This window comes from Manacus candei, unplaced genomic scaffold (genome assembly GCF_025592945.1).
Source record: "Manacus candei isolate 608988 ecotype Guabito, Panama unplaced genomic scaffold, ASM2559294v1 h1tg000014l, whole genome shotgun sequence".
Classification (NCBI taxonomy): Eukaryota; Metazoa; Chordata; class Aves; order Passeriformes; family Pipridae; genus Manacus; species Manacus candei.
This window is the reverse complement of record NW_026138062.1, coordinates 46,289,360-46,311,359: the sequence shown is the minus strand read 5'-3', so window position 1 is coordinate 46,311,359 and position 22,000 is coordinate 46,289,360. Positions and strand designations below refer to the sequence as shown.

At 38.8% G+C, this 22,000-nt stretch overlaps 1 protein-coding gene across 7 annotated transcripts in view; it reads right to left on the bottom strand.

Moving 5' to 3' along the window:
- The window catches only part of GRM5 (glutamate metabotropic receptor 5), a 240,391-nt gene that overhangs the window by 17,114 nt on the left and 201,277 nt on the right, over positions 1–22,000 (bottom strand). For all 7 annotated transcript variants that reach the window (XM_051779197.1, XM_051779201.1, XM_051779198.1 and 4 more), the window contains one exon: positions 10,521–11,460. In XM_051779197.1, coding sequence (XP_051635157.1) covers positions 10,521–11,460 — 940 coding nt within the window. The remainder of the gene's footprint in view (positions 1–10,520; positions 11,461–22,000) is intronic.

Below are 22,000 nucleotides of genomic sequence, written 5' to 3'. Positions count from 1 at the left end.
ATGTACATGTGATACGTGGCAGGAAACACGAATGTGACTGCTCATGTTTGAACACCTTTTGTTTGCCTTCTCTTTGCCTTCACCTTCCAACAAAATTTGTCCTGTACACCACAATTAATGGATACTATGGCAAATAAAAGGGGAATGTGGGAATCATCATCCTGAATGAGATCAATAGTGAGTCGCTAAAATGCTGTAGAAATCAGTTTTTATACGTGTGTAGGTACAGATCCGTTTGTTTGGGGTTTTTTTGGTTTTTTGGGGGTCTCTGTACTCACAAGAGATGATAGTCTTTAGATGTGGGTTTTATTAGACTGTGCCTTCACATTAGACTCGGGTGCTGGTATCCTGGTTGTCCTGACTTCATGTTAGGGTGAGACCCAGCTGTGCTCATGGCCTCTCCTACCTCTGCTCTTTCCTGGTTTCCATGCAGAGGGTCTTGGATACCTCCGTCAGGAATGCATTCCATATTGTTGCATATCCCCTATCAGGAGGATGCTGGCAGGCCAGACCTAGGAGGTGTGCCATAGCCTACATTTGTGAATAGTTTGCCCAAAGACATTCTCCAATCCTGGAGAAATAGCCTATGGTTAGAATGTGGGTGTTTATGCACAGATTCTGTTGAAATGTCCATACTACACAAGCTGAGAGTCTTCACAAAACAAGAGCTTGCAAGAGCAAAAAGTAGTTGTTTCAGACAATCTGTCCTCTAAAAAAAAAATAAAATCCCAGCAATCAGAGATTGGTTTTTACACTTAGACGTAAGATTTTTTTCTCTTTTTCAGTAAAAAGTTTAACTAACTAAAGATATCTCAGAGTATCTTTGGGTTTTTTAAATGCAATGCAAAGCAAAGGTAATTTGTTGCCTTCGCAGTGGAGAGCTGTCAACAATCCCTATTTCAAATGTAAACTCATGCTGCCATGCAGAAATGTTATTAATTATTGAGCATGAAATGTGTGCTTGGCACCGTTAACCCCAGAGAAATAGAGTAGCTCTAGTCAACACAGGCGTAACATCCTGATGAAAATGTACCTTGCAAGGAAGGAAAAATTTATCTTTCTACAGAAATACTTGAGAATGGTTGTACAGCCCTATGTCATTATAGGCAATGACTAATCATGTAGTGACTAGTTCCTATAATCCCTGTTAATTAATGGGATTCCAGGTTTTGGCCTGAGATAATGAAAATGGAATAAAGTATCTAAAACTTTCCGAATCAAGATTTTCACCTTAAAGTTAACAATAATCAAAGTAGGTAATATCTATAATTTCAACCCCAGACGTCTCATTTTGGCTATTTTGGAATAAACTTGAAGCAAGACTTTTTTGAGTCCTTGAAAGGTTAAAGTAATGGAGGAGAAGAAAGGAGATTCAGAAATATTTACAGTGTATTGATGAAATACTGTCTTTTTGCTTTCCATCATTTTTTACAGAGTCTTTTCCATGTGCTTTTGCCTGGAACTTGGACAGATTGCTGAGTTTTACAGAGCCATACACCTTTCCAGGCTCAGATATATGTTTTAATTGTCAAATCTTACATACAAGAAGTGTTTTTTCACCTGCAAGATTCCTTGGTCTTGATATTAAGAAATTATGAAGAACTTGAATTTCATAACAGCTTTTAGATTAAGTAAGACAATATATGTATAAAGACTTCTGCATAAATGCTAAAAAATGAAATATGAAAAATACTTTGTGTTGTTCCTGCAGTGGCTACTTTGAACTACAAACATACTGTATTCTTGAAAATCAGTTCTGTGAGATTGGTCATGCTATCTTGACATTACATCACATTGCCCTGAATATTTTTAAAAGGGTGCCAGCTTATTGTTTGACATTTTCCCATTTTTATAATGGCTAAAATAAGTTGTATATTATTAAGCATGCCATTTTTTTCCTTTAAAAAAAAAAATCAGCATATTGCTTGCTTAATAGCACAATTTTAGCAAGTAAAATTGGTTTAGACCCAAACTGACAATTTATTGTTTTTCAAGTGCAACATAATATTTTACTTTTTTTAAAAAAGCTTATTCTAATTAAGCAATCATATGTAATTGCAGCTGGTGAGTTAAAATGACATTTTTGACAGAATGATGTACAAATCGTTGTACTGGCTCAAGGGAAGATTAGACTGATAGCAAAATATCACCAGTGTGTTTATTTCCATTGTTCCAGAGAGAATCTTTCTGAAATGTTGGACAAACCATTGTATAGGATTTTTGTACAGCAGGGATTTATCTATACAAAAGTTCAGTAAAGAATGCTATAATCAAAACTACAGCAAGTTAAAAGAGCCTTGTGTTTATATCTTTTAATAGACATCTACCTTAAATTTCAGTCAGTTATTAAAAAATATTTGTAAGTAAATGCAGCTCTCAGTCAGATGAAATCCCAGCTCTTTTACCAGTCTACATCAACATTCAGGATACAAGTCTAAATACCATTCCTTGTAATTCATACAGGTGTTTCCATAGTGACAGATTGGCTCATGTCTTGGTGGACCTTGGAAGGAGGGTGCATGTCCTGGTCTTCTGTTTTTCAAACTAATTACAATTCTAGTTCATATCAGAGTTGTCTCTCAAAAGAACCAGAAGTTCCTTTTGTAGACAAACCTGGTAGACAGGATCTACATGGTACATACTAATAGGCTTGAATACATGTACTTAGTTACTGCAGCCAAACATTTTATATCAATCAGTTTATCAATCAATCCATATTTTAATTAAATTCAAGTTGAGGGGAAAATTCAAACCAACAACACTAGTACTGCATGCAAATTATTATCAGGGCATTAGAGAATATAAGTTCATTACACAGATGGAATGTTTTAGCAACAATTTATCAAAATCTTTCAGTAATACCTTTTATTGAGCTTCATAAGATATTATTTAATCATTTCACAGTATTTGAAGTTTAATCAATCATAGTATCAAGTTTGTCCAAAAAGATACCAAAACTAAATTATTTAGGGAAAATTGAAGGACTTAAACCAGTCAGTAACCTCTCAGTCTAAATTTTTGTAGTTTATTGGATTAAAATAATGAGCTTCAAATGATCCTTTTGGGAACTGATTTATTGATAAATGAAGATTAATCCATCAAAAGAACAATGACTTTCTCTGAAGAGTCATCATTTTTATCCTACATGCATCAAAATTATTTTCTAGCAAGGCTACAAAGCAAACAAATAGTATCTTGTTGCATCTCTATGCCTAGAATTTTTTAAATAACATCTATACTCATTCAGCCAAACTTTCACCTCATGTAAACTATCTGCTCTAATGACATTGTCATGTAAGAAGCTTATCCCTAACTTTTTTTGCCATCATCTCCTAATACAGAACCATCTAAGCACTTTTGTGTAATTTGTAGTCAGTGGTCCCATTAAACAGCATCTGTAGAAATTAACTTAATTTTTGGTACCTGATGATTTTTCAGTGACATCTTTTCCCTTGTAGTCATATGTGGTCCTGTTTTGGACAGGACTCTTTAACTTTTTAGCTTCCACAGGGATTTATTGTATTGAGACGAAAAATGGCTAAAAGCTGGTCACTGCTACAATTCAAAGATGGTACCAGTCATTTCTAGAATGTAACTTCTTAAGTATTAGTTCTCCCAATTCATATTCTTTGATAATCTTCCAATTAGTTCTCCATACACACTAGAGCTGATTAAAAACACTAAAAATCACCACTAAATGACAAATAATAAAACTTCAGTATTTCAAATAATGTTTCTACCTTTATTTTTTTCCCCAGTGAGATAAAACTGGAATTGCAAAGATCTTTTAGCGTAAAGCTATTATAATAGCCTGATGGATGGGGCACTTGTGGGGTATAAGAGAGGCAAGCTGGAACCTCTCCTCCACCACTGACTGATATTAAAAATAATTTTATTTTCATGAGGCTGGAAAATAACTCTTCCTTCTTTTTTTTCCAATCACTGTTTATTTTATTCAAGACATAATGGCTCCACCAGGTTCCAGCAGGAATGCAAGCCATGCTGGTATAACTGACAAGCTGCTGATATAACTCCATATGGGTCTTGAGCTCCGTATTGTGGGGTTACCACATCTTCTGCATTCAGTTTCATGTTTCTGTGAGTAAATCAGTTCAATTACCGGTAGAAACTGCAGAATCAGTGATTTTTATGAAATCTGTAACTGTTATTCTACAGTTTAGGAGAGCTGTGTTTTCCTTTGTTTTACCAGACAATGGACCTGGTGGAGTTTGACGGAGTGTTAGTGTACCATATGACCAATCAGATCACCAAGAGTATCTCAACCCTTTGGTTATAAAAACTGTGAGTATGAACCCATAACCCATGCCCTGGAAAAGTCTGGTAAGTAAAAAGTTTTTATATATTAGTTTGGAAGTGAAGTGTTCTTTGATCATCATTCAAAATGTGTCAGAGAAATTGTTCAAGCTGCATATAAATGAAGACAAAATTGGCACTTGTACTGTAAGAAATGTGTCCCAATAGAATATGCTGTGGTAGAAATTCATGATTGGTATCTTTCTCAACGGGAGTACACACGAAGAATGCAAACCAGCTTCAGCTTTCCACAAAACTCCCCCAGTTTTCCTTGTACTCCATCTTCTTTACAGGACTAAAAGCTGCATGTGAAATGACAGCCCTGTTTCATCTCTCAGGCAACTTATCTTGATGAGGCATAGGGAATTTGAATCTCTCTCATTTACATTTGAAATCCTCAAGTTGATAATGCACACGCATATTCTAAAAATATTTGATCACAGCGTCATTGCCATGACTTCAAATCTATCTGCTTTTTCATGGATATGGCTTTCAACTGGTGAAAATTTGATATCTGGGCAATGGGAATTGCATGGGTTGCCTCTTGGGGAACCTTGGTGTATTGTGTGTAACAGTGGCAGAAGTTTATTCTGGTGGGGATTCCCATATGTCTGGAAACTCAATGTCTTCCCAAGATTTTCTTAATTATGCAACACAGCAGTAGTGAAACCTTGAAGAATTTTTTGTATCTAAGATTGTTCAAGTTTTAACCTGAAATTTTTGAGTCACTCATTTTTTTCAGGACTTTATATGAATTTCAATCATATTCAGCATTAGAAGTAATGTTTTAAAAATCTCCTGAGGGAAAAAAAAGTGGACTTTTTGAGAAATTTCAATTCAGACTTCTGAAAAAGCTCATCTCAAGACTTCAGTGCTAAAATACAGCATGCTGATGCATGATATAATACTTAGAATGGAATATTTTTAAACCACTAATGGCAACTTCTAGGCTGATCCAAGAATACTTTCTTATTTTCTGGACCAAAATAGCTCTTGTTTAAATTGTAACAAAACAGATATAGTCAGTCATAAGAAGGAAGAAAAGAGAGAACAGATAAGGGAGAAAACCAGCTGTTCCTTGAGGAACAGAGATGCAGTGTGATGGTAGACACCTGTTTCCAAAATACTTTATTATAGCCCAGTTTGTGACTGTCTGATGTTTAAATATACACTAATTATAGACACTGGTGGTCAAGCGCCGAATCCAATCCAGTAGAAAAAATCTACTTATCATGTTTTCCCTGGACATCTGTCTGATTTGTCTGATGTAACAGTGTAGTGCTTGAGAGCGAGAAACCTGATTTTTAGGTGGATATGTGAGCATCTTTATCTAAGTTGAGTAAGATAAAACAAAATAATGGTGATTTATATAATAAAAATTCTGTGCTTCCCCTAAAGGTGAGTGTTGGATTACTAGAACAAGGGATCCCAGCCCTGGATGAAAGCTGTCAGTTCTATCACTTCTGCAGATGTATACAGAACAATGCTCAGTTCTGCAATCACACAGTGCTAGACAAACTTCTTAAGAGGAAAAGATAATATATTAAAAACAAGGAATTAATTCATTTTGTTTGACAGCCACAGTTTATGTTTAATCATTTAGGAAATACTGCATCACATAGTAAATCAAGGTGAAATAAAGTATCACTGCCACACAGGGCTATTAAGCCTTAATCTCAATGAGATTTGTCAGAGAAGTGTCTGTGATAAGGTGCAGAAATTTATGGGCATATTTTTCCTCTTGTCTAGGATTGTGCTGTTCACATCTGTATGTAGGAATTATGTGCAATACCATAAACATTCGATGTATCTTGAATATACCTAACATTATCTAACTTTGCTGGCAACACTTACCTTTTGCATGATTGTAGCTACCTGCCTGGGTTACAGATTGAAAGTGCTGCTCAGCTTTTGGCTTAGTTACTTTCAGTGATTCTAACTCATTTAGAAGATGGAAATCTGTCTTATTTTGATTCAGGACAGTACTTTTGGCTTGGACAGGGCATCTACAAGCTTCTGTCTTTTGAGAATGTGGTAGAAGAAACCTAATTGTGTCCTGCATTGTCACAGGGAGAATGACCAACTGGCAATTAAAAAAACACGTTAGCTACCTAATTCCTTTCTTCTGCTTTTCACTGTCACTGCAAATATAATAAAGGGAGATGCATATGAGCTAAGCCTCCAATCTCCAAGCAGAGAGCCTTACATTGGGATTACAATGGTGTTATCTGATCTCACTCTTATTTCAGAGGTTCCCCCCTCACTGCCCGAACAGCTCTGTGTCACAGCTTGATCTGTAGAAGGATGCCAGGTTCCTCTTGATTTTCCCATAATATATTACAGGCTGAAACAGTGCAGAATTTGCTGCTGAGGCAACCAAGAAATCTAGAAAGTGGTTTGGGGATCTCCAAAAGAAGCAGTTGAGGGTAAGAATCACTGGACTACCTATAGCCAGCAGTGGGAGAATTGATGAGAAGAAGTATGGTCTATACTGTGAAGATTTGAAAGAAATTTGAGGGGCAGAGAGAAAAATATTGGTAGGACTTCAAAGATTTGAACAGCACATAGGTGTGTGAGAGAGTAGGGCTGTTTTTTAATGCTTTGCTAGTCACTCAGAAAAGGAACCTCTAAAGGAAAGAAATCTTGCTTTTCTGCAGGTAGTTTTAGGGACTTGAGTGTATTTAAAGGGTTAGTATTTCTAAGCTTGGAAAATGGAGCATATGCAGTTTGGATCATTTAAAGTCACATTCCAGAAGACATAAACACCTACAGTGGTTAAATTACTGTAAATCCAGGGCAAAGTTAAGAGAAACTTTTGAAATTCCCCCAGTCAAAGTAGCATGAATGAGACTTTCTGGTGTGCAGTCCCGACTAGAAATAGTACAGCAGCAGGTCTTGTAGGAGAAATATATAGTCCTTATCTTACTTGGGATAGAGTTATTTGAGAATTCGGAGAGAATAAATTAGGCCTGTATTTAGGACTCTTGCAAAAGGGCTGTGGAGCATATGTGATAATAACTCCTGGGACCTCAAGGTAAGATTTACTAAATTTATTTATGGCCTTTCTAGTCCCTATGAAATTAAGTGGTAACGTAATTGAAATCAGAATGTCCAAATGCTTCTCTACACAGGTGATATGACTTTGACTTCAGCTATATAGTGTTTATTATTCTCCTTTGTGGAGTTGCTTCTGATAATGTCAGGTTTGTTAGCCCTACTTTTAAATGAGGGCAGAATATGTTTTGGTGAGTACTGCTGAATCACAATAGCCTACATGAAATGGTTTTCATTTCAGTGGGTAATGAATAGTTTTACTCTCTCCTTCTACATATTTCAGTATGTGAAAATTCATTCCAACACATAGCAGCAGCTTGCTTGAGAGTTCTTAATTGAAGAACACCCCATGCAAAAAGTCATTTAGAACTCTAACAGATGCATTGCTTTATTTAGGCAAAAGCAGTCTTGTTATCTATCATTTTGCAGCTGATGTGAAAGCTCTGAATGTCACTTTGGTATTATCTGTTTGACAATGATTTGATGCAATACTACACTGTGCTATAAATTAGCGTCAAGAAGCAAAATGCTAATGATAGGGGCCCCTTTATGCACTTGTGACTTAAATAGCATGTTTCTTTAAAATTCAACAGTGACTCACTCTCTTTTAAATAAAACTCCTCTGAGCTATTTAAATAATGCCATGTAGCTCCAGTGCATATTTCCTTTGATTCTGAATACTTCAGTGTTTGCTTGAGTAACTATCCAAAACAAGATTTTGAGCATTGTACTGAATAATACCTTGAAACATATTACTTAGTGAACAGGATTTTTTTAAAGAAATGTTTGAATATTAAGTAAAATGGTGGAGCTCTGTTTGATCACTCTCTACACTTTACAGAATTGAAGCTGACAGTGGTTTTCTGTTCTTTCTTGGAGATGGTATCGGATCTAGGTGAAGTTCTGAGCAGCCTTTTAAATTTACTCAGTATCTTTTAGGACTCTCTTTCATGTAATCAAATTAACATTTATTAGAGATAATTTCCCCGGATTGATGGAATCAATTTCTCTTCAGTTCCTAGACTCTTCAGGCACACACTGCTAAACTCACTGGCACCATCACAGTTTAATCACCTGAGGATTCAGACACATGTATGAGAAGGATCTTCTTTGTTGCAGTTTTATGTGTTAATGAACAGTGCTGGTGACATTTTTTCTCCAAGTTTCAAATGAAATGTTCTAGTTCTTCATATCTAGGTAAATATGTCAATATATCAGCTTTTTACTGCCATTTTCATTCCTACACACACATACTAGGCACTCTCAATGCTCTTTTGGATCGAAGACATTCCCAAAACTGTGCTATTGAAAAAGAAGTCTTTGTTGATGATGATCTATTACATTCTGCTAATACCTCTCTACTGCAGGTATTATCTACATGTTGAGGGATCTAATATGATCCTTACTTTTCAGAATAAAACAAAGATTTTACAACAGTACCTTTCCAAATTGGGCCTGAACAGATGACAAACAAATCCTTCCCAAGCCCAAGATCTTCCTGTCATCTATATCTTCATCTTTTTGGTAAAAAAGTTGTGAGATGGCAAATGAGCTTTGCAGCAAAAGTGAGGGAAAATAATATTGATCTCAAAGAGAAAGAATGCCTTCAATTGAGGACATATTATGAGGATTGCCTCTTTTAGCTGGTCCAGAAGTTGTTATAACGATTCTAATTCAAACACCTCAGGTCATTCATGCATACAGACAGAGGCTGAAGAAAAGGATATTTCAGGTAACAATCTCTTAACCTGATAAAGGATTTGTCATTTTTATATATCAACCTACTCTGCACCTGGAAAGGAACTGGAAAAAACCCATCATTAACTGATCATAGATATAAAATATCTTGTAGTAGACTGGCCATTTTTGTACCAATTGAAAGTCTCTGAAAGAGAAGTATTACTAATCTGACAGAAAAAAAATCATCACTTTGGCATAATATGCCCTGCAGGTATTAGTAAGTTCCTCCCTCAAGTCTAAATTGTGCTTCATACAGAAATGAAAGTACAAATTTGCCATGTTACATGACAACTCCAGTTGTGAACAACGACATGTCTGGAAATATTTGTATTATCAATCCTAAAATCCATATGTGTTTAAGTGAGGAGGAAAAATCTTGCTACTTGTCACTTCCAGGCTAGACATAGATAGCTGAGGAATGGTAAAATTGTTTCTTTGCATTTTCATAAAGACAGAATTTTTCGTTTACTCCAGCAGTTAAATAACCCAAATTATCCCCATAGAACCCTTATCAAAAGTGAAAGGGATCAAAAAATTAAAACAAACCACTGGTCAGAGTGCATGTCTACACAATCTGACTGTGAAGCAGAGCAGTGTTTCCACTACAGAGCTCTCCTTTCTCTTTAGTGTTCACTTGCAGTAATTTTCTTAACCGAACATACAACTTGTCTTTGTGATCACTGAATTCAAATAACGCCTTAGGAAGAAACACATATTTCACAAGGGATTATCTGTTCAATGACAGGAAGGGAGACAGCCTGTGAGCAGTTGAATTTGTTAGATTTAGGAGGATATGCACAGAAAAAGGTATCAAGAAAGGTAAGGAAGAGAAGATAGGTAAAGACAAAAAGAAAGAAATCAGGAAGAGATAATACGGGAAAGGAAAATCAAGGGAATAGGAGATAAAAAGTATAACAGAAGAGTCACATGAAAAAAAACCTCAGATGCCTGAGAGTGGATGTTGACGATGACACTTGTGTTTATTGCTCCACCTCAATTATGTAAGTACTAGCAGCAACCCTGTTGTCTTACTACTGTGACTAGAGGCAAAACACAGACACCGTGAAGTTCATTTAAGGAAAGAGGTTGTAAACAAGTGCATTCAGGACAAGGCAATGAGTTATATTTCTTGTTCTCTTTTTTTTTCCTCCTAAGATCTTGTTCCTCCCCTAGATTAGTGTCACAGCTGGTACTTACAACTTTGTAATTTTTTGCCCATCACTCTGTTCCCCGTTTTTGCACAGCACTTTGACTAAATTAAGTCCAAAACTTACAGTACTGTGGGAGAGAGGACTCACTTCTCTCCCAGTGCAGAGGTAAAGGAAATGTATATTTTTTTTTGTCATTCCACTATTAGTAACTCTCAGAATATCATAATTGCTTCCCCACACTCCCGAATTAGAAAACTTTACCTAAGGGTTTCACCGGAGGATCCCCTTCTTTTCCACAGGTTCACCAGGCTGCTTGAGCGGCTTGCAGCTGAAGATGACTTTCCATCCCCTACATGCATGCGGACTACAGTCGATGTGGTGAACGCACTGCGCACGTTTCTTTCTGGCTTAGCAAGGATGATGTAGACCTTGGGCACAAACATACAGCCAAGAGCCACTGTGGCACTCAGACTCACTGAGAAGCACATGGTGATTATCTTGTAGTTGCTTCCAAAATATATTGGCACAAAAGCCAGCCAAATGATGCAGGTGGTATACATTGTGAAGGCAATATATTTTGCTTCATTGAAGTTAGCTGGGACATTTCTTGTCTTAAACGCATAAAAGGTGCAGCTCAAAATTAATAATCCATTATATCCAAGGGGAGTTACAACACCCAAGTTGGTGGTGTTACAAATCAGGTAGACCTCTCGGATGCTTGGGTAATCATGCATTATATCTGGTGGTTCCATTATAAAGAGAGCAACAATGATGCCTAATTGTATACATATCAGGATAAATGCAATAACCAGCTGGGCACAGGCACTCATGAACCTAGGTTTCTTTGTACAAATTTTCTTCTTGCTTCCAGCCAGGATTCTTGCAATGCGGTTGGTTTTAGTTACCAGAGCAGAATAACTCATAGCTGGCGAGAGGCCGATGCCAATTCGTTGAAGGTAACAGTAAATCTGTTGAGGTTTTGCAATGAGACAGAAAGTGCACAAGTAACCCAAGCAGATACCGGCTAGAATGATGTAGCAAAGTTCTCGACTGGATGATTTGACCACTGGAGTATCACGGTACATTATGAATATAACTGTAACAAACAAGGTGGCCAGGAGACCCAGACATGCAAAAACAACTGCTGCAATTGGTTCAGGATCACCCCATCTGAGATACTGGACTGGGATGAGGTCACAACCTGCAGAAAAAGAAAAAGAAGAAGGTGAACTGAAGTATGTAGAAGTGAGATTCTTTAATGATAGTTACAGGATTCCCTGATATTTCTCTTCTTTTTGTCTTTCAGGAAGCTACCATTATAATGAGTGTAGGTTCAGATTATGTTAATATAATGGCTTAATAAATGCATTTCAGTGACAGCTTATTTCAGTAATACACTTTATCTGGAATGTAACATGATGACCACGCTGATTGACATAAGTCAGCTCTCACAGTGGAATTTATCTTTTAAATTCTATGAAATATAGTAATTTGTGAATAAATTTCAGTATCAAGTTGCATTACCTCAGTACAAAGTGCCTCAGGGTTGTCTGCATACTATTTGCACTTAAGGGACCAGATCTCAATCCTAATAATAATATTGTACACTATGAAGGATATTGGTACTTGTTTAATTAATATAGAGAGGAATTGTTCATATTCTAACTGTGAAAAAAAAAAAAGGGAATGTTTCTCAGATATGCTAGCTTTTTTACTAACAAAAATTTTGTAGAATCAGAGTTGCAACTAATAGGTAATTAGGAATGGCACACTCTGCTCACTTCTTTATCTGTCATTCATCCTTTTGAAATTTCTGAGAAATTAAAACCTCTTCCAACTTGTGAAATCAAATTGAATTTAATAAATTAGTCACAAAGATGAATTAACAATGCAATCCATCTAAGGACACTTGTTTTTCAGTTTTTGTATAGGTTTTAACAAGCATTCACATCACAGGGAAACAAAAAAGCCTTTCATTCTAGGGTACAGATCAACACATAGAAGTAAAAGCTGGCAGAAAACCTGTAGATGGCCTCCCTTCTTCATCCCTTCTTTCTTTTTGCACTGTAGAGACTGTATAGGTGTGGTATCTCTGCTTTCTGGCCAGTCCATGATCTCTTCCAGGATCCCTGAGCAGGTGGGTTTCCTCAGTCAAGTTCACTGCCACATACTCCATGTAGCACTGATTGTGTGATATGTAGAGGGGATATTCCCTTTGAACATCCAGTGTAGCACAGGCAATCACAGTGCCAAAAGGAGACATGCTTCTGTACCAACAACTTTTGGAATGGCTCAAACCCCCTCATTTGCTGGTAATATCACTTTTTCAGTCAGGGTGTAGTGGCTTCTGATCCTCGATACCCCCAACTCCACAACCCTTATAGTCAACCTTGGGTTTCTCCTAAAGTTTTCTGTCAGAGGCTTCAGGTGAGATTATGCTCCCCAGCTGCAGTCTAGAGCACATTTTGCACAGTTGGTCCTGTCCAGACCAGTCCAAGAGCTACAGCATGAGCTATCTCAGGTTTGATCTTCTCAAAGGCTCGTTGTTGCTCAAGACCCTACTCAAAATAGTTCTTTTGGGTCACTCAAAAGGGAGCGCTTATAAGCTGACTCTAGTCTGGAATGTGCATTGTCCTACGATGCCTAGGAAAGCTTGTGTTTTCCTCTTCTTAGCTGGTGGAGAAATAGTTGCTATCTTGCTGACTACATCCACAGGCACATGACAGCACCCATCCTGCCATTTTATTCCCAAGAACTGAATCTCCTGTTCCGGTCCTTCGATCTTGCTTCTTTTTATGACTAAACCAGCTTTCAGAAGAATCTGAATCACTCTTTTTCCCTTCTTGAACACTTTTCCTACCTTGTTACCCCATGCCATGATGTCATTGATGTACTGTAAGTGCTCAGAGACATAAGATTTCTCGAGGTTAGTCCATGACGAATGGAAGGACTGTATTTCCACTGTAGGGGCAGATGATTCCAGGTATTGAACACCTCTCCACATGAAAGCAAACTGTGGTCTGTACTCTGCTGTCAAAGGAACTGAAAAAAACACACTGGCAATGTCACCTGTAGCACACCACTTGGCTTCCTTCAACTTTGGTTTGTACTGGAGCTCTAATACGTCTGGCACAGAAGCACTCAGCAGTGGCCTTGCTTTGCTAAGGCCATGATAGTCTGCTGTTCACCTCCACCCTCTATCAGACTTTTGCACTGGCCATATGGGACTATTAAAAGGTGAGGGAATCTCGCTGATCACTCACTGGCTCCCCACATGTTGAATCGGCTCATGGATGGGAGCCAGGGAATCCTGTTTTGTGTGATACTGCCTCCAGTGCACCATCCTTGTAGCAACTGGAACCTGCTGTTCTTCAACTCACAATGGTCCAACAATGAAGTGATCTTTGGAGAGGCCAGGAGGGGTGGATAGCTGCTTGATCTTCTCTGTGTTCACAGTGGCTACTTCAAAAACCTGTTAGCACCCATTTATGTCCTAGAAGTACGCTCTTCTGGACTAGTCTGGGTAAGCACAATGGGATGCTGTAAAACTCTGACCCTGGGAGCTGCTGGTTCACAGGATTGACTATGAGTTTTGCTTAAATATATACATGTAGGGTCAAGAGAATAAGCCACAGACTTGTTCTCAAGGAATTTCATTATTAATTTAGGGGAGTAAAAGAGGTGACTTGGTCAAAGTTCGAAAGGACACCACACAAGCTAGACAAAAATGTTCCACTACAATACTAATTCAAGATATATAAGTAATCCACAACACTTAAGTCAACATTAAGTAAATCAACAATGCTTAAGGCAAAATCCAACCAATCCCACAACACTTAAATCAAGATCCAATCCCTCCAGCTCCAAACCACTCTAAGTATCAAGAAAGAAGCAAAGAAAGAAAAGCAGAGGGATCAAGAAGAGAGAAGGAGAGAGAGGGAGAGACAGATTATATACCTACCATTGAAACCTTGTAGAAGACCAGCTCTCAAGTCCAATTGCAGGACCACAGCCTGAGGCAAACACATGCCCTTGGTTTTATCTGCTCTGGTCCCTGTGGCCAACCCCTCCAGGTGGGGTGTCTGACCCACCAGCTACCCTGGGGATTGCAGGTCAGGGTGAGAGGAAGTTCTCACTGTCCCTGCCAATCTGAACTGGGTTAGGGGCTGCAGGATCTGTGGGGTGTTATAGTTTTCCCAGGCTGTTTGTGACTGACAACTACTCCGGGACTTCCCTGTGTGGGCTCCAGGGTGTGCCATGCGGGACACAACGCCACTCCACCTCTGTGAGGTTCGACCCATCCTTCCCCCTCCACACACACACACACACACACACACAGAGTCCCCACAAGTTGGTTCAGACCCAATAATAATTGATCTGGTGTCTAACAGGTGATTTTCCCACTTGTCCTTTGTTAATTCCACCTTAGCCTCTGATACATACAATTTGTTGTATGCCCCTGTCACTGCAAGATCCAGATGGATTCTGTTCCCTGTGGCACCAGAGCAAAGCACACCAGTGTCTACTAAAGCCTTACACCTCTGATATGCCAGGCCATCAAATCCAACATAGTCCTGCATGCCCAGTAACCTCTTTTCTCCTCCTGGATGAAGGCAGGAGCCCTCTATTTCTGTTTCTGGTAAGAGTATTCACTGTCTGACCCTCGCAGTGCCAGACCAGTAGTCCTGTCACCAGGATCAAGGGAAGTGATTTCAGTCCTTCTGCATCTGCGAGATTGCTGACTGCCTTCTTGTGTCTCTACAGCAACTAAACTGACAGTCTTTGTGGGTGACACCTTCTTAACAACTGTCTCTCTTGTCAGTTCATGTACACAGGCTTCCAGTTTAAAGGTGTGTCCACCATTCCACCTCCTCATGTCCTCCCCCTATCATTCAGGAGGAACTAGAGCGCACCATGTGACATGTGCCTGGAGCTCCATTTACCTCTGACCAGTGCAGGAAAGGACTGATTTCTTATGGTGCCCCTATCATCTAGGGTGCTGACCTGTTAGGTAGAAGAGGTATAGAGATTTTATTCAAAGGTTTGGAGCCAAAACAACACTACCTCCACCGCTGATGTATCCATATCCAGGTAACACTATCCTGCTAAGCTTTTAGAATATGATGCTGAGGCACTTCGAATCACCTTCCTCGACATGGCCCGTGTGCACAGGATGTTCTCTGGATCTTTGGAGACCTCACCTTTGTCTAGATTACTGTAGATGACTTCCAGGACTGCTAATTCTCTTAGGTGCTGGATTCCTTCATTTGTGGTAATCCACTTTCCTGGGGAGTTCAAGAGGTCTTTGAATGGATATTTTGCACTTGACACTTGAGAAATACCATCTCCAGAGATAGCAAATTGTTGCCTCTTTTCCAATTCCTCTCTCAATTCCTTGGTTTCTAGCAAGGTATCTCAGCTGTGGGGCTATTCCACCTTCTACTGTCAGCCCCGTTATCCCAGCATCGGATCAGCCAGGCAGCAGTCCACTCACCTGGCTGGCATCTGTAATATTTCACATATCTTGAAGTTCTGATGAGGTCAGAGATAGGGTAGCTTCCAATTCCTGTGTGAATTCTCTCAATTTGAGAGAATTCTTTGTCAAATGACTGGCCTGTTGATTAAACCTTTCTTCTTCTTCCTCCTCCTTTTCTAATCAATGATATGGACCCACTCTCTTTTTTACTACTGGGGCAATTACCATAGTTGCTGTTGTTTGGGTTCCTGCCTCAACCACAGCCCTCTGACAGTACTGAACTGTATTTGATAGGCATGGGCCAGGCCCCAATACGGTGCTAGAGACTCCAAGTTTTCATGGGGGTAGGCAAGGACCCTTCTATCAGATGGAGTGTCAGTTTGCCAGGGTTACTTTACTGTTCAGGTGCAAAATTCCAGGCTACAGGAGGTAACAGCTCTAGGAACCTACCCTGATCCTTCCACACACCCTGCCACCCAGGGACAGGCTGTCTCAGGGTACATTTCAGTTATCACCTTACCCAAAATTTGTCTTCTCTTACACCAGGAAGACACCAGATTTCAAAAACACCACAATATGCTAACATTGCTAATTAGTAGTATTAATCAACTCACATAAGGATGAACAAGGACCTCAGAAACCAGCGTAATAAAAATATTCATATCAGTCCCAGATAGGAAGAGGGAGATGTATTTTCTTATCCCCACCACAAGATAGCCCCCCAGCACAGTAAGGCCATCAATGTCGGGGCAAAGCACATAGCCATTGTTGTATAAACGTGTTCCCAAGCTCAGTGCTATGAAGAGATAAGCAGTGTAGCCAACAAACTCTGTAACAGCTTTCCAGTACCTGAAGGGAGACCACAAGTGAGCTGGAGGGGGACTTTTTACAAGAGCATGTAGTGATAGAACAAGGGGGAACGGTATTAAATGGAAAGAGGAGATATTTAGATTAGATATTAGGAAGAAGTTATTTGCTGTAAGGATAGTGAAGACTGAAACAGATTACCTAGAGAAGCTGTGAATGCCCCTTCCCTGACATTGTTTGAGGCCACGTTGGATGAGGCTTTCAGCAACCTGGTGTACTGGAAGGTGCCCCTGTCCATGGTAGGGTGGTTGGAACTAGGTGATCTTTAAGGTCCCTTCCAACCAAAGCATTCCATGATTCTAAGATTCTATGACCTGCACAGATGCCTGCCACTTAATAACTCCTATAACTATAGCACACTTAATATAAAACTGCCATTGTCTCAAGCCTCATACTGAGAACCAAAAGAACTGTGGTGGCTTGACCTTACCTGGATGCCATATGCCCACCAAACTGCTCTATCACTCCCAATCTCAGCAGGACAGGGTTAGAGGACAAAATAAAATGGAAAAACTCATGGGTCGAAATAAAGGTAGTTTAATAAAGCAGAAGCAATGACCGTGTGCAGAATCAAAGGAAAACAAAAGATTTATACTCTACTTCCCATCAGCAGATGATGTCCAGGTACCACTTCCTGAGAAGCAAGCCTTCAGTAAATGTAACATTTGTTCCAGAAGAAAAACATCATAACAAAAAAATGCACATGCCCCCACACCCACACCTTTCTCTTAGGTTTTATTGCTAAGCAAACATCATATGGTATGGAATTGGAATATCCCTTTGGTCAATTTGGGTCAGCTGTCCTGGCTATGTCCTCTCTCAAGATCTTGCCCATACCCACTATACTGGTGATGCCTTAGAATTTTTAGGATTTTTAGCTTTTTGTAGATTTTAATATAGCTGGAGTTTTGTTTCACTTTAAACCATTACTTTCTCACAGTTTGTGTGTCACATTCCTGATGCTTCAGCTTAACCTTCTTTTCAAGGCAACAGATTTTTAGCAAGAATATTTTGTTGGGATGTACCTGGACCAGAATAACAAGAGGCCTTGGAGGGACTCCAATAGGGGAGTTCTGAGGGTGGTACCAGGGCAAAAGGAGTCTTAGGATTGGATGTCCCCACTGGATATGATAATTAGTAAAGATATAAAAATGTAAGAATTCTGTATGTGGGTGCACATCTTTGTACTCCCTTGCCAGAAGTCCTTCATTAAAAGAACTGCTCTCTATCTATCTATCTATCTGGACAGTTTTTTCTCCTGATTTTTTAGGGAACACTGGTGAGGGAGGAATACTGGAAAGACAGCCTTGATAACACTGGTGTGTTATCAACGTCTCTCTAGCTACTAGTGCAAAGCACAGCACTACGAGGGCTACTGTAGGGAAATGAACTCCACCTCAGCCTGACCCAATAATAATATAAGGGAAGACCTCGACATTCTGGAGTGCATCTTCCTGATGATAGTGAACATGCTGGTAGTGCCAGCTAGGGCAGGACAGCTGGGAGGAGATGGTGAAGCAGAGAAAATGCAACTAGAAGCTTTTATTTCCCCTGTACTTGTATTTGGGTTGACTAAACGTGATTGCAAAATCTAAATTACTTCAAAATTTTGTATTTTTTTAATCATATGTTGTCTTCTGGGTAGGTCAGGCAGAAGACTGTCGGCCTGATGGAGTGGCTCATTACAAGGCACTTCACCCTATGAGGATAGAGTGCCAGGTGCTTGTATCTGTATTTTCAAGAGCGAGGGTAGTTAGGACTGTCTGATGGGCATGTGGCTGCCAAGAAATCTCAATTAATTAGGTAACCTGTGACCTCAATGACTTGATGAACAGGAGTAAATGTAGATATCAGGGCTACACTTCAGGAATTTCTACATGCAGGTCTATTATTTGCCTTTTCCTTTAAGTGGAGCTTAAGGTTTTTCCAAATCTACCACTGACATTCTTAGTAGTAAAAATTATTTAACAAAACAGTATGGGTAGATATTAGACTTAGCTCCTTTCTTCTTCAAGTATTTCTGCATTCTGTATCTCTACAGAAATAGTATTACCAAAGAGATAATACCTAAAATAAATTGGCAATTGTACAAGGTGGATAGTTCTATATTCTTGAAGAGAACAGAAAAATCAGAAGGATTAGGGTCAACAACTTTAGTGCAGTTGAAGGATAAAATTTGAAGTCACTCTAGTGTAACAGAATTGTACTCTTCATTGCTAAATACGGAAAAATTTGCCATCCATATTTAAACTGTTTTGGTGTGCAAAGTTTTCTGTTGCAATAATAAAATTCTTACCACATCTTAATGGAAGAAAGACATTAGATTTTTATGAAACACTCTCATAGCAGTAGTTGATGATACCTTTTTAACACTTGCTCATTCTATGGGTTCACTTATTCATTGGGACTTTTTTGAGATTAATGTAGCACAGGAATCACACTGTTAAAATCAACATTTTATGCAAGTGAGCGTGGTGAAAGAAGGGTGAAAACCAGAAAGCATCCTCTGTTGTGTGCAGATATCTCCATGTGGCTGTTTTATGAGAAAGTTATAGTAAGTTTTATGAGTAAATGACCTTTAAATCTATTTCTGATTTTACCAAAATGTAAGTAATATTTTGGGAAACAACTTGTTACCAGATTCTAACACTGCTTTATATTCTTAGACAGGAAATACGAGGAGAAAATGTCTTTATCTGGCAGCTGGCCTTTACAAGTAGACAATGATATAGGGGCTAAATTTTGCTTCACTTCTAATGTTGCAGCAAAGGTGAATCATAACCAAATGTTCCTCATTAGTTTCAGACTATTTTGTGCCTTCCTTGCTTTATTACTCTTTTTACATTCTCTTAATAAAATACCTGAGAAAAAAAGTTGAAAACTTGTCCCATTTTTCCTGTCACTGGGTATACTTTACAAGGAGAATGCTAAACTTCGCAATGATTTATTCTTCAATTAAGATTTAAAGACTGGATAATCTTCATAAAGTAATGATTGGTGAAGTTTTCATATAATAGTTTTGCAGGTAATGGATTCTGACAATGACAATTTAGAAAAGGACAACTAAACCAAGTAAAAGAAAGATGGGAAAACAGCACTGTGAGTGTTCAGGTTATGTTGATGGCCAGGACTATACCAAGACAAAAGCTGAAAATTGGTACCATGAAAGGAACGCATTCCTATCAATGGCTGTTTGGACAAGATCGTGCCCCACAGCCTGTTTCTTGCACTTTATCGACATCTCTAAGCACCTGGAAAGTTTTCTCTCCTAGTTGGCTCAGAAAGAGGTGGAACAAAGCCAGCAGTCTTGTTTTGTGGTCCCTGCAGTGTGCTGAGGCAACCTTTGGCTTGTGGAAAGGCTGTTAGGATGCGGTTCAACTTGGAGCAGGTGTTGAGTTGTTCTGTGCTCACGGGTGAATGGCTTCTGGGAACGGAGCCCCAGTAAAGTTGACATAAAACTGCCTTTATGCTCTTCTCGCCAGAAACATCACCAGTATCAAGAAAGATACTAAATACATATGTGAATAGCAAGATGAGCAGATAGAAAAAGTTAGAGTCCCATATGACATACTAGGAAAAGGTTTTCTTGAAGAAGCATCAAAAATCAGTAATAAAATACAGGTAAGGATCTTCTAAGAAAAAAAATACTTTGTGATATTTTGAAAAAGCATTTAGCTATTTCAAGGGTGTGATAAAATGTGCAATAAAAAAGGAGAGGAAATGCTCTTGAAGGCCTGACAAGTGCCATAGGTCTATTAGTAGGTCTATTAGTACACTGTCCTCTTCCTATAGAGGCAAATTTGTCACTCATTTTTTATCTTTCATGTTGCATTAAAATTAGTTCATTTGGGAGAAGAGTTTACAGGTATGAAACACTGTATTATAGACCACATTTTCTGTTAGTATAGCTTGACACCTACAAGACTTTACCATGCCTACAGCATTCATAAAAATGTATTAGCTTAGCACTGAAAAATCATGATAGGCAATATAAAATACATTATTAAACTAGTTTCAAAGATAAACTTGACAGACTAGGGATTGTGAATAAGATTCACTCTGGAAACTGAAGAGAATTCAATAAATTCACTTAACATCATGAACTAAAGCTTACTGAATCTACACATGGAAACTAAAACTGGTAGAAAATTGCTGCTGGTTTAATAAGTCCTAAATATTTTTCAGAGGGGCTTGGCATGCTAGTCAATGAGTTTGACCTGTTAACAAAAGACTTGGTTTTCTCAGTAAGTTTTCAGACATCCTTCCAAGGAAGTCCAAACACCAAAGCTGAAACTCAAACAACAACCTAGATATATTTTAGTAATTAATGAGTCTTCACATAGGATTTGGTACTCATTTTTCAAAGCGTATTAGATATTTTATATTAACACTTCTGAATGTTTCTCTCCTTATAATCCCAAAAGATGGGAGAAGGGATATCTTGATTAGTTTTTTGGGTTTTCACATATATGGAAAGCTGAGATGCGAAAATGTCAGAGTCAGAATAAAAATTTGCATTAAGCTGACAGAGTATCTTTTATACTTTAGGGGTTTGTTTGTTTGTTTGTTTGTTTGTTTTTAACTCCAGCACTATACAAACAGAGGGTATCTAAACACTCTGAGAGACTTATCAGATCCCTGACTTCTACGTGGAACCTGGACCAACTGGAGGGAGGGAGGACATCTTTAACAAGTCTGGTGCTATGGTAAGTTACTATAGTCACTTTGCCCTTTCTGGTGGGCGCTTTTGCAACTGCTACAATAGCAGAGCATGTAGAAGTGACCATCTTCTTTGCTGCCACAGTGCCCAGGTTGGCACAGTTACTGAAGCCGTTAGCAAATGTGTGTTTGCATAAGCCATGGATGCAGCTTATGACTGTGCATGTGTGTATTCAGTCACCTCTGCAGGGTAGGATTTGGGATCAGCCACATCTTAAAACATGAAAACTGGAATATCTGTATCTCAGAGGCCTAAGTCTGTACTAACTGAAATATGCAGATTTAGCAGTGCATTGCAGTAAAAGGCAAGGCCATGAATCTTGGAGTAGTACATTAAAGATGCTCTGTGACCATATGGGGAATGAGTCCTTAATTCCACAAGTGTACAGAATGACAAGAACAACTGATGAATTACAACAATCAGGTCCATCCTTATGTCAGCTCTACTGTTTTGATTTAAGTTACACTAAAAAGTGCTGGCTCTATGTGTTGTAAATGTTTTGTTCTGAATACATCATGTTCATCAAACTTTCCATAATCGAAGGCACAATTACAAGTGGGTCCTTCTGGCTTTGTTGGCAAGTTCCCATTCATCCAGTGCAGGAGCCTCCAAGAGCTCAGTTTGTTGAGCTCAGCATTATTGAACGGCTCACTTGAGCCCGAAGCGCTGTATGGCTCA